The 14267-nt window shown below is 36.5% G+C and overlaps 1 protein-coding gene across 3 annotated transcripts in view; it reads right to left on the bottom strand.

Moving 5' to 3' along the window:
* The window catches only part of cic (Putative transcription factor capicua), a 117093-nt gene that overhangs the window by 52391 nt on the left and 50435 nt on the right, over positions 1-14267 (bottom strand). For all 3 annotated transcript variants that reach the window (XM_081758660.1, XM_081758659.1, XM_081758658.1), the window contains exons 9-12: positions 13479-14164; positions 8856-9187; positions 6021-6203; positions 3088-3339 (exon numbers count right to left, since the gene is read on the bottom strand). In XM_081758660.1, the coding sequence (XP_081614786.1) occupies positions 3088-3339; positions 6021-6203; positions 8856-9187; positions 13479-14164 (1453 nt within the window). The remainder of the gene's footprint in view (positions 1-3087; positions 3340-6020; positions 6204-8855; positions 9188-13478; positions 14165-14267) is intronic.

The following is a 14267-nucleotide window of genomic DNA, read 5'->3' on the forward strand; positions in this document are numbered from 1 at the left end:
ACAGGTATTTTGTTAGTAATATATAATTCAAAGTTAGAGATGTTCTCCGTTGTCCAAACACAACAGGAGCTGTATATGATCTGAGTGGCTGAGCATCAATTTCAAGAATGATAAAATGCATAGCTATTCAAAGGGGGGAGGGGGGGCATAATGACTAAAGCACCGACACGGTAAACTAGAGAACATGCTACGATTCTCAGTGCAGTAGTGCACTTTTTCACTCTCTGTTATATCACAAAAGCTGTCATGTTTGTACTACTCAACGGACAAAGGTGACATCAACTGCAATGATGAGTTTACCACCCTTTTATCGATGTTTTAAATCCATCATTTATTTCTTCATTATTTTCTTTATTTTTCAAGTGTCACCTGGAGCACAAAAAGATCGATAACATCAACAAAACCTAGGAAACTGACAAAGATGTAACATGTTACAGATTGATAATAGTATCACAACATGCCTACACTATTCAATGCTGAATGAAGTACGTAAAAGAGAAAAATGTATTTGCAATACTGCTGTTAAGATAACAGTGGTAAAAAAATAAAAAAATAAAATAAAATAAAAATCTGAACTATCAGCGAACTGCATTAGCAATTCCTGTCAGTTATTTCACAGTAATTCAATCACTGTAGTACACGTTCTTGTTAATTGGTTCATTAGTTCGAGTTTAACGTCCCTTTCATCTGCAAGGTTATATGAGACAAGGGTCTATAGTTTAATGTAGGATACGAACAGCATGACCTTCCACCGGGAATCGAATCCGCTCTTTCGCGCTGAAGGCACGTACACCAACCATACAGCCACGAGAAAGTTCTAAAACAACTTCATGTCATGTTAAGTTTTCCTCTATGTTCTTAGAAGGCAATACCGTTGTTAAAATTATGGATTCTGAAAACTTCCGTGATTTGTTTCAAACCGAATCCTTATTACAAACCGACTGTTTACAAGTAATAATACGTTAGTGTGCATGGTTATTATCTGCGTAATTATTTTCATTTTATTCCCACTAAATCCTTGTATTTTAATTAAAAATATGACTGACCTCACAGTGCTAATGTGTTTATTCCAGCAAGCGAATTTTAAGAGCTGCTAATGCCCTCGGTCGTTTCATTTAGTTAAATAATATATGGCAAATGGTTTATATATTTCGTTTGTTTTTAACGTGTTTCTTGACTATGTTGACGGCATAGTCAGTAACGATTAATAATTTATTAAATGAATTCGTAACAGCATAGGGAAGATTAAGTAAGTTCCTTTAAGCTTAATTATAAGATATCTCTTCAAGTGATTTAATTGAGAAGGTCAATAGTCAATTTCTGTATCTGATATCTGAAATAAAATGAAATATTTAAGTCTTACGTCCCATGGTTGTGCTGTGTACGGTAAAGGAGACGGCGATGATGAGAAATGAATGAAGAAACGGGAGAACCCCGACAAAACCCACGCACACGGTGTTTGTCCACCATATCTGATATTTGTGAAGCACGACATTTACATCACACGAAACCTACATCATCATAATCAACCGTAAGAAAATTATGTGATTTGATTGAGCGTCATACCAATTACTTAAAAGAAAGAAATCTTTCTAGCTAATGTCCTACGACATAATGATGGAAAGATAAAATAGATAGTACAGAAATTAGTTTGTTTTCTCTTTATTTGAATTTTTAGTTTAAAAAAAAAGTTAAAGATATAGCTTAACATCGCTAAATTAAAACTTAACTGCCCATAAAAAAAAAATGCTCGAGAACATTTTTTAAAAATACGTAATTACAAGCTTTCGCTTTACTGCTGAATACGAAAAACTCGTGCCTGCTTCGCTGTTACATTTCCTTTTCCCAACTTTCAATATAGTTCTATTATTATTATTATTATTATTATTATTATTATATTATTATTATTATTATATTATTATTATTATTGTGAATTAAAAATACATATCGTAATTATATATATACTATGTGATCAAAAGTATCCGGACACCCCTAAAAACATACGTTTTTCATATTAGGTGCATTGTGCTGCCACCTACTGCCATGTACTTATTATGAGCGACCTCAGTAATTATTAGACATCGTGAGAAAGCAGAATGTGGCGCTCCGCAGAACTCACGGACTTCGAACGTGGTCAGGTGATTGGGTGTCACTTGTGTCAGAAGTCTGTACGCGAGATTTCAACACTCCTAAACATTCCTCTAGGTCCACTGTGTCTGCAGGATCCACTCCAAGTACTATGGCAGTTAGGCGTGAGGTGAGAAAACTTGGATTTCATGATCGAGCGGCTGCTCATAAGCCACACATCACGCAGGTAAATGCCAAACGACGCCTCGCTTGGTGTAAGGAGCGTACACATTGGACGATTGAACAGTGGAAAGACGTTGTGTGGAGTGACGAATCACGGTACACAATGTGGCGATTCGATGGCAGGGTGTGGGTATGGCGAATGTGCTGTGAACGTAATCTGTCAGCGTGTGTGGTGCCAACAGTAAAATTCGGAGGTGGTGATGTTATGGTGTGGTCGTGTTTTTCTTGGAGGGGCTTGCACCCCTTGTTGTTTTGTGTGGTACACTCACAGCACAGGCCTACATTGATGTTTTAAGCACCTTCCTGCTTCCCACTTTTGAAGAGCAATTCGGGGATGGCGATTGCAGCTTTCAACACGATCGAGCACCTGTTCATACTGCACGGCCTGTGACGGAGTGGTTACACGACCATAGCATCCCTGTAATGGACTGGCCTGCACAGAGTCCTGACTTGAATCCTATAGAAGACCTTTGAGATGTTTTGGAACGCCGACTTCGTGCCAGGCCTTACCGACCTACATCGATATCTCTCTTCAGTTCAGTACTTCGTGAAGAATGGGCTGCCATTCCCCAAGAAGCCTTCCAGCACCTGATTAAAAGTATGCGTGCGAGAGTGGAAGCTGTCATCAAGGCTATTGGTGGGCCAACACCATATTGAATTCCAGCAGTACCGATGGAGGGCGCCACGAAGTTGTAAGTCATTTTCAGCCAGGTGTCCGGATACTTTTGATCACATAGTGTATATCTACAGAAGTACGTTGCTTTAGACTAGACTTACCTCCTTATTCTCTTCACTATCAACTACAATACGAGGAACGGGAGGTGGTTGAAGTACTCCAGAAGAGAAAGTGGGACTCTGACTTGGTTGATTCTCTGACGCCTGGCCACTGTTTGCTTCCTGTCCCGAAACTTCTTCCGTACCACCTGATTTACTTTGAGATTCTCCTTTTGAGGATCCAGTGGACGATTTCCTTCTATCTTTGTTACACCATTTCCAGTCAGGATGAGCTTTGAAATGGGCCTCCTTTACCTGAAACACACCAATCAATATTAGACAATGAAGCAGTCAATAATTACATACTCAATTGGATTATTGTGATAAAGAACATAATAGTATACCAAGATTTAAGATACTATATAGTCTATACTACACATGTGAAGGCTGGTACATTTTTTTAAACATTAACAACCATTAACCTTTCTTATGTGCCTGGGGATTCTGAAGATTACAGAAGTTTTAGTCTAACAGAGAAATATTATAGCCAAAAATGTAGAACTTTAGGGATATCCAGAGTTTTTACAAAATTGTTATGTCTAACTAAGGAATAATATAACAATGTATGTAAAACTTTTATGACTTATTTATTGAACCTTTATAAGATGTCATACCAAATTTTGTACTTCTTCTGTTTTTACAGGCAAAGACAGGAGTGAGTGACTTTTAAACAAATGGAGAAATTGGAGGCAGAGAGTTGTTATTGAATATCTCTATAAACAAGTGTTTAATACCGCACAATGTCCACGTCAACTGATTATTACATTAACTGATAGTGTCCCTTCTTATGCCAACTGTAGAAATGGACAGCTGAATTTAGGGGAGAGAGAAACAACATTGAAGACGCTCTCGATCAGGAAGGCCCGTTCAAACACTAACCTACGAAAACATTGAGTAGTCTACGGCACTGTCACAAATGATCGCCGCCTGGTCATCAGGCAGACTGCGGAGACACTGAGCTTGTCAACTGAAAGCGCTGACAGAATTATCCCTCAGCACGTGGGAATGAAAGAAATTTAATCGGGATGAGTACCAACTTCTAGTCCCTGACTAAAAGATGACTAGCCGCAACATTTCAAGGGATTATCTTCAGCTTTTCCTTGCAAATCCAGATTCCTTTCTGACTCAACTTATAGCAGCAGAGAAACATGGCTCCCCTATTACCAATCCGAGTCAAAACTAAGTTCCAAGCAGTGGAAACTTTTCCCATCCAAACCTCCAAAGAAGGTCAAGTCAGTGCTATCACCAAGAAAGGTGATGTATATTGCTCTTTTCTGGAATTTGAAGAGGTGATGATGATAGATTATCTTTTAAAGGGCAAACAGTAATGCAGGCCTCCGAAGCTGCGTAATCATAGCTTTCTTTCCAGCAGCATAAACAGTAATGGGTAAAGTGCTATGAAATGACAGGAAACTATGTTGAAAATTAACAACTCTCTGGTGCTTCACTTCTAGTTAGGCTCAGAAATTTTGTAACTCCTCTCATACTTTTTTTGGTATTAATTCAGCTACCAGTCCTGTTGTCATTTGCCAGACACTAACCGAAGAACGCTGACTTTAAATTTTTACATGTTATTCACCTAGTCCCTTTCCCCCCAAAAAACACTGAACTTTTCAAAATGTTCACAAGTAGAAAGAAATGTTAAGGGATAGAACGCATGGAATACATATTACAAAATAAAGGTAGTGTTCACCTACTTGTAATCCTAGAAGCTGAAAAACTTTCCGATATTTCGGATGTGTGAGCGAGTATCTTCTTTTGAGGATCACAGAGTTTTAATACATGTTCTTCGCGTGTTTTTGACTTCAGTCAGTGGAATATTTTAAACTTCTATATGAAATAATGTATTTTAACGTATTATTAGGTGTCTATGAATCTCGAAAAGGATGCTAATTCACGTATCCGAAATATCTTAAGTTTTTCAGCTTCTAGGAATACAATTAGGTAAGTAACTGCTTTTATCCTAGAAAGAAAATGTTGTGTTCTGTTGAGGCTGTTACAAATGGTGGGGAAGAAAAGAACAATATTGAAAAGAGGAGGAGAAACCGGTTGGGACATTGGCTAAGAAGGAACTGTATCATGAGGGACGTGCTAGAGAGTATGATAGCAGGAAAGAGAAGGGGCTGAAGGAGGTTACAATTGATGGATGGTATCAAAGCAGAAACATCGCACGCAAAGACAAAGAGGTTAGGTGAAGACTTTGGAGCAATAGAAGTTTATCAGTTGCAGCAAGTGACCTTTCAATAATGGCAAAATACCTACTATGATGATGATGATGATGATAAGCTCGAAATTTTTAGTTACTGTATTGTATTGGCCAGAATATATCACATTTTTAGTTTAACACCAATTTCGTAAAACCTATACTCGTATTGTAATCTCAGCCTAGCCTTTACACTTTAGAGAGAGAGAAAGAGGAAAAAAAATCACAATAAATTGAACTGTAGCATCTGTATTATCCCTCAACCCTTCACACGCCGTGCCGTGCCGCTACATGAATCGTCAAAATCGTAAAGGAAGTAAGTAATGGTAATGCATCAAGTTATAGTTCAATTTGATTGACCTATCAAACTTGATATTCATGTATTTACGCACCAATGGGGTATTTACCGGTAAATCAATCTGAGTATATTTTCCGTATGCAATACAATCCTGATTGCGATATTAACCTTTAAATTGCTAATATTTTCCATTATATTAAAATTTTTAAAATGTGTAATATCAGTATTTTATGCTAAGTACTTTTATTTTTCGATTAAGTCATTGAAGTAGTAATATAATCAGGCCAATACTGCATTTTGAAAAATGTTATAAAATAATTTTAACATTATATATTCTTTAGGTTTTGGTACTCATTTTGTATGTAGAGTTCGGTGGTATACCATTAAACAACGTGGGCGTTCTATTTGTATGAAATTAATACGAATTATACATACTTCAGATGCCAACTCATGATATTTCTGCTTTTCTTCAGGCCCAAGGGCATACCACCATTCACCCAGAATCTTGGACACCGTGCGGTTATCTTGATTCGGATGTCTTTGATGAACTAGTGCTCTATGTCGTTTACTGAAGATCATGAAAGCATTCATGGGACGTCTAATTCGTTCACCTTTTGTCTACGAAAGAGGAAAATCTGCTGTTAGTACACATTAATATTAGACTGATATTCTCCGTAAAAACTTAAAACCTAAAAATAAATACTGAACAAATATCTTATTTACCAGACTATGAGACTTTTTTTCTTTAATCTGTCATTCGAAAAATAGGGGTCGTCTTACATTCGCAGATTAATCTTTGGTAGTTGAGGTCAGTGTTTTTACGTTGTCTAATAGCTTATGTATAAAATACATATCATTGTTGTAGTTTTTGTTTTGATTTCAAATTCGGAAATATATATATACACCGTAAAATACCGTATTTGTTTCTATTTACAATACCTTATTTTGCCGCTATTTGTTCTTATTTTCCCGCTATAATTTAGGCAACCAATAACTATTCTCTGTTCAGCGTAAGCTCTAAACTCCGATAAACAAAATATTTGTATTCTTCCGCTCATCACAAATACGACTGGCTAGTGATGTATCACTCCCACTCCCAGGGGGAGGAGCAAATTATACACGTGCATTCTGACAATACTTCCTCGTGTTGTCCAGATACTTAGGGCAGCAGCAGAAAAGAAAGAAAAAGACTTGAAAGATGAGTTTAAATTGATCTGGTAAGCAATTGTTGCTTAGTGAGGATAGGTTTCCCGTGTTGGTTTCACCACAACACTCGCGGAACTGGGATTCATGTGAGACATCTTTCAAACTTAAAAGCAGAATACGTTTCCACAGTTGAATTTGCGCTATAATTACTGCGCATGCTTAGTGTTTATTTCTATTGTTTCATTAACCAATCTCGATTGCAGTATTATTAGATAATCTGTATTATATTTTTGTCATTTATAATAATGTAGTAGTTTTATATGGAGCTTCATAGTAAAAGTAATAATCAAATCATATGAACTATTTTGCGGAGAAGTACAAGCGTTTGTAGGCCAACAGCAAATCAGCGAGATTTAGTTTCACGTGGCTTTGTTTATCGCAGTTCAGAGCTTAGGCCGAACAGGGTTTAGCTCAAGTTCACAACAGATAATATTAACTTTTTAAAAAATTTTATACTGTACTTTATACAAGTAAGACAATTTTTACAGTAGGTAATGTTAACTTTCTATTTTTTTAAATTTTATATCAATAATACAATTTGTTATTTTGATTATTTAGAATTTGTTAAAAATAGAAAAATTCTCAAGAAGGCTCTTCAAAATAGAGGATAGTTTTATAGTCTGGTAAATCTGGTAAGTTAACTACAATTAAACAATAACATGGAAAGAGAGACTACTTTTGTGTTCCATATTATTAAAAATATTCTTTTAAGTACTCTTTAGAAAGTAACTTACTCTTTTACACGCGGAGTGTTCATATACTGCAATTCGTGGTGACAAAAATTGTTATATTTTGTGAACATTTTAAACACATTCTTTCTGAAATTTGATTGAATTGAGTTGATTTTGAGTTTAACATCCCTTTCAGCAGCAAGGCTATATGGAACAGGTCCTACTGATTAACGTGGAATCCGAACCACATGAGCTTCCGCCGGGAAACGAACCCGGATCTCCCACGTTAAAGGCGCGTACGCTAACCTCTTAGCCACTAAAGAACTGAAATTTAATTGAATTTAAACAAACCTATAATATACATTTTGCATTATGATAATAATTATCATACTTCACGCAATATATCACGACTAGTAATACTTGTGCGTTAACACTAAGAACAAAATTTACTACTGAGATACTAAGAATACTTTCTTTTAAAGTTAATTTTCAGTATCATAATTCCCATACTTTCGATTGAATAAGGAATACGAAGAGAAGCAAATGTAAATTGCTCATTTATACGTATGTACACACAAGGAGGATAAAACACCAACAAACTCTGAAAATTTATTTGTTACAAGTAATGAAAGAAAAAAGCTCTTGTAAACGTTGACTGACAAACGTTTCTTTTTGGACTTACAAGTCGCTTTGAAAAATCAATTTTTGAAGTTTTCTAGCTTGAAAACTGTAGAACCTTGTTCAAGCGGTTTGCTAAATTGTATTAGCTCTATCTTAATACCTATATTTATAAACGCTGTCTACACAACAGATTTTTGAAGAGTAACCAACAACAAAAATCCTTCTAATATCCGACCCTACCTCCCAAATGCGTAGTTGGTAAATATGGATATTTAGGTAGTACTTGTACTAGTTCGCGTGTACGTTATGAAATCTCTTCAGATGGAACCCATAGTTTTCAGGCTTAAGGCGCCTGATTTTCCAAACTTTCGGCAGCTCACAGCTCTGAAAGTAGGCGTTCTCCGATCATGTATACATGTATCTACATATCTATATTCTTTCTTGTAACGCACATTTATTATAACCAATCTCATGTACCTTTAACGTATTTAAAACCTCTGTATAATAACCCATTATTACAACAGAAATAAAACACTCAAAATGTTATAAATAAGCATAAAGAAGTTATAAAACAAAGTTATGAACGGTTACGACAGTTTAATATGGGATTCACTTTTCTTTTATCTTTAATGAAATTAACAAATAATTATAAAGCCAAGGAATTCTAAGTGAAACTAAATTATAATTACAAATCATCGAAATTTTCGATGTATGTTTACTAACAACGAAATTTGTAAGTAGGTACGAGGTTGGACGTATACTCAATACATACTTTACTTGGCAGCGCCCCAAGAGACTGAGTTCGTCTCTTTCCAGCTGCATCAGGCGCTGGTGCGGACTCGATGGTTCCTTCAGGTTCAAACACATCATCATCCTCTTCCATCGTAGGGAGTTCTAAACTAGGATCCCTTGAGCAATCGGCATCATCATTTAGTTTCGGCTCTGATTCCGACTGGTGGTGGATGACGACACTACTTCCAGTAGTGTTACTGCTATCGGCAGCAGTTACAACAGGAGATGGCGGAGGAGAGTTTGAACTTGCAGGCAAGATTGGCACTAAAGACTGCCAAGGATATACAGACAATGGTTGAGAGTTGTTTATAGCTGGAAAACAAAAGATTTATATAATGAGATAAATGGAGACACTGCAAAAAGAAAAAAGAACTCTTTAAAAACATTGACATTACTCACTAGTTTCACAAACATTCATTAATTATGCTAACGTTCAGTTGCATTAACATGACAAATCCATTTATATGAAAAAATTCAAGGCAAAAGTTCAAAATCCAGGATAATTTACCACTCGAACATTGATTTGAAGATTATTTGCTGAAATCTGCGACCTTAAATATATTATGGTTAATGAACTAGACTGAAAAAACGTAAGAGGTGATTACTCACATCAAAATAAGAAGGAAAAAAAGAAAGAAAATCATATGAGTATGTAAGGAAAGTGTATATTTTTGGAAATAAGTCCGTTCAAAAATGTGAAAAACTACATTGCAGCACGCGCTTTTTCCAACACGAGGAACCGTGAATTGAGCTGGCGATCTATAACACTTCCGAATACCTACCGACGCATGTATTTACTGCTGTCAAATATTACTTTTTGTCTACTTTGGACCTACCTTGAAATCTGAGCATATGTGAGAATTCCTTATGCTCGTGGGCAATCCCTTGTGCACCCACTACACATTTTTGAAATATGCATTTTTGGATAGCATATGTGTGACTTTCTTTACATTGGTACGGACTACTACTTCACGGTTTCTCGTGTTCGAACTAACACATGTTGCACTGTATCTTTCCATGCTTTTCGGACGGTCATACCTAAGAAGTTATGTTCCACAGGTCTACAATATTATTATTATTATTATTATTATTATTATTATTATTATTATTATTATTATTATTTTGATGTGAGAAACCACCTCTTACAGTCTGTCGATCTGGTTCCTTAACACCCTGTATAAGTGAAACCTGATATGCATATAAAATATCAATCAAGTTTCATTTTTAGATTCTGTTCTCTTTGCGTGCAGAACTGCTAAATTAATTTTAATTCTACAGAATTTACGGCATCAAAGGAAAATAGCTATTATTATTATTATTATTTTAATAATTTTAATACAATTCTGTATACTTTTGAGCAGGGTTGGCTGGTTTAAACAAGCTTTTTTTTTTTTTTTTTTTTTTTTTTAACTGGTTTAAACCAAAAAAGAAAAGAACGAAAAATGCTTTAAAAACTCTTGTGAACTTCATGGTGACACATATCAAACCATCTGCATTAATTTTATCTCCTTTTCACCTTGTAATCAAGGCGTCCCATTTTCAATTCTCGGTCGAACCACAACCTTTCTTTCAAGTGTAAACCAAGTAGCGGTTCGGGTGTCACTTTAAGAGAAAGCATTCTTGACAACCTCGGTATTTCCTAAGGATGTTAAGCCTAAACATACGAAATGACACCAAATTGTATATTTCTGCTTGCCTGCATGCCTGTTGTTTTATAAAGAAACCGAGGTTGCTTAAATATACTGAGAGAAATTGGTAACATTTATCGACTGCCTACGTAGCTTCCAACATTTGCTTGGATTGGACTTCAGTTATAATTTTATTGAATGATATCTACATACTAAATTTGTAATTTAATCCCTCGGTTTTGACATACTGATTATGATAAGTTGACTTTAAAATTTTACATACCAAGCAATAATGGAATTTTCCCAATGGCTAAGGCGGGAGTTTCCAGATTTTCATATACATACATACATACATATATATATATATAATGGTTTCACTTCTGCAATTGTTTATCTTTTTGTCCTTCTGAAATGACTCTTGACGATTATATTACAAGTATGTAAAGATCAGTACAACGTATTATTTATCAGGAGTGCTTCGTGAGTGAGTCGGCAGACTCATCGTATTTGTAGCCAATTAGTCCCGGTGTCGAGTCCAAATGGAGGACAATTTTTCTCGGATGAAAGCCAAAAAGCAGTTTGGATTTCGCTTTAAGCTTATGTGACTCCTTCGAGCATAACCCCGTTGTTGCATAATAACACCAAGACGAAAAAAACTTTCGAAGAAAGAAAGAAAGAAAGAAAAAAAACATGGTTTTTGCCAACCCTGCTTTTGAGTTGCCCTGTAGGCAAATAGCATAGTAACATTCCAGATTTGACTTCCGATGCGGGCATAGGTTTTTCACTGTTGACCCAGCATCGCGGGACAATTTAGAAGTTACCTGAGAGATAAAAAGAATGAAATCCAGAAAATCAGAAAAAATGGCGTTCGGGACAGTTATGTTAACTATGCATCACCTAGTTCAAGTGCGTCATCCGTCTGCAATAGCTCTTCGCTAAAAGGCAAAAGGTTTTAAGCATGTAATTTCATTTGTAACTAAAGAAAAAATATTTACGAATAACCCTATCTACTGACCAGGTTTACTTGCCCTCTAATTTTACATACAATATTCAAATATTGAATTTTGAGACTTCGTAGCTCAATGACACAGACAAAGAGCCGCCCAGGTATCGTAACTGACTTAACGACATAAATTGGTGCGTCTTTTTAAAGAACTAGACAAAAAATTTATCACTGACTATGTCTTATTAAAATTGTTCCATATTGTTTAGAATAGATACTCCTATCTTCCTCACGTCACAAAACATATATGTCATCTTGTAATTATTTGCAGATTTTTTTAAAGATAAGGTCAATACCCTTAAAAAAGACAAACTTATATTCTACGTTAGGAATTTTGAAGAATAGCTGTTCCTGTTCTTCAAGTTTTAAGATCTCATTCTTCAACAGTTTTCAGCCTACAAATACAAAGGATACTAGGAAAGTTTTGCAACACAGTTTTATTATTTAATTTTTTTCAAATTAATTTCCATTACATTCAATACACCTCTTCATCCTCCGAATCCAATCGTTAAATCGGATTCGCCAAGTTTCACTAGGGAGTAACGTATACTCGTTGTCCCAAACCCTCAGATCCTCATCACTGGAAAACCGTATCCTTTTCGGGTTCATTTTCACATACGGGAACAGTGCAAAGTCGCATGGAGCAAGGTCTGGACTGTAAAGAGGATGCTCAAAACGTTTCAGTCCTGTAGTGGCCAAATATTCGGTGCAGACTTTCAGGTGGTGAGCTGGAATAAATATTGTCATGATGGAGTAATGAGGTGTCCATCCTTGAATTTGGTCGTAGGTTCTTCATAGATTCGATGACTTTAGAAAAGTACTATTCAGTGTACCACTTAGCTGCGACTATCTTTTGTGTGTCCAAAACGACACGCTCCACAATTCCACTCGATTTGAAAAATACAGCTATCATTTTCTTCTTTACTGATCGGGATTTTCTGACAGCTAAAGGTGTATCCTCATCATCATCAAAGACCCAAACTCTGTTCTGAATCTTGGTTGGCACATCATAATAGTACAACCAAGTCTCGTCACCTGTCACGATGTTGTTCATATATCAAGATTGTCTCTTTATTAAACATTTGCAGCATCTTCCAGCACTATATTACATGTTTTGTCATCTGCTCTTCAGTCAAACTATGCGGTACCCATTGACAACAACATGCCGAATCGAACGAATTGCTGGTGCATTTAGGCCTGAGGTATCCTCAATCTGCTGGTAGGTCACTCGCTTGTCTTTGTCAAGCATTTTCCTAACAGCACTAATATTTTCCTCCGTAACTGACGTTCGTGGCCATCCCGTCCTCTCAGCGTCCTCCAGAGTGAAATTTCCCCTTTAGAATTCTCTGTATCACCTGAATATAGTCGTACGATGTGGACAGACATCATCCAGTGCATGAGTCATTTCTTCTATGCATTGATCTACGTTTAAGCCACGTGCGAAGTTATACCGCAAAACTGCTTGTATCTCATTTCGTGACCAAGACGCCATGGCAAACATTTTATTAGACTATCACTGCTAACGAATAACTCAGCCCATTGCCTTGGTACACCGGTTACTGTGCAAGCATGAACATGTCTCAGCATGCACCAAGAAGCAGACTCCTGTGACACATTGCTGTTATATTGCAACACTTTCTTAGTACCCTTTGTATGTACAAAATGACGTTATACAGTTTGCGCTGTGAGAACATTTTTCAGTAACTAACTCTGACCTACCAAGGAAGATGGAACAAAACTGTGTGGGAAATTTTAAGATCATGATGTCACTGGAAAGTTTTTTATTCAATCATATCATTATTGACTTCGCTACCTGTAAAACTGAGGATGCATACACGCCATATTGTAAAAAGCGAGGTTTATACACAAACCTGAAAGAAAAGCAAGACACAAACAAACAGAAAGAAATCAGAAGGATACATGCTATACCATTTACTCTGCGTTAAGGTTAGTTTTTAAGGCATGTACTCACCCACAATATCTCCATTAGTATCTTTCGTTTCTAAAGATTTAGGCGTGACTGGAAGGACAGGCAGTAACTGAGTTGGATTAACAATAACACGTTGGAATAAACTTGGTTGTTCACCAGTTGTATTGCTTATGGGTTCTGGTGACGCCGAAGTAGCGTTTAATCTCGTCTTTTGTAACACTGTTGGCTTGTCACAATGTTCAATAGCCGTTTGCAAACTATGATGGTTCTCCACGATTAAACACTGGGTGGTCGGTTTCTCTTCTAACTGTTCACTTATAACTTTCCTAGTGTTTTCTATTGTAGTAGATTGTGGCACAACACAATAGATTGTGTTCTCACCTTCACTCGGTTCGTTCTTCGGAACTGTCACTACGGTCACGTTTGGTTTACACCTTAACGGCAACGCTCCCTCGTTCACTCTCACTTCATTATGTGAGTTCACTTCAGCCACTGGAGAACTGGTGAGAGCATGTTGCAAGATTAGTCCTTGCTGTTGGTTTGCACTATGTTGTTGCTGGTTCTCCGACGAGTACGACGCTGCTGCTTCGTTACTAACTGACCACGTAGGGACAGGTCCTCTCACATTATTGGGGGAGATTCTAATAACACTTGTCGTGGAACCAACAGACAGGGAAGACATGTTCTGCGGTTCCCGTTGCATAGGCCCAGGACGAACTAACTCTGGTCTGTAATTAAAAAAAAAAAAAAAGTATATATACACTGTACATCAACTACTAATGATATCAAAAGAATTTAAATGAAATAAGACTTTAATGTACCACAATTATG

This window comes from Thermobia domestica, chromosome 5 (assembly GCF_964235325.1).
Source record: "Thermobia domestica chromosome 5, izTheDome1.hap1.1, whole genome shotgun sequence".
Lineage (NCBI taxonomy): Eukaryota > Metazoa > Arthropoda > Insecta > Zygentoma > Lepismatidae > Thermobia > Thermobia domestica.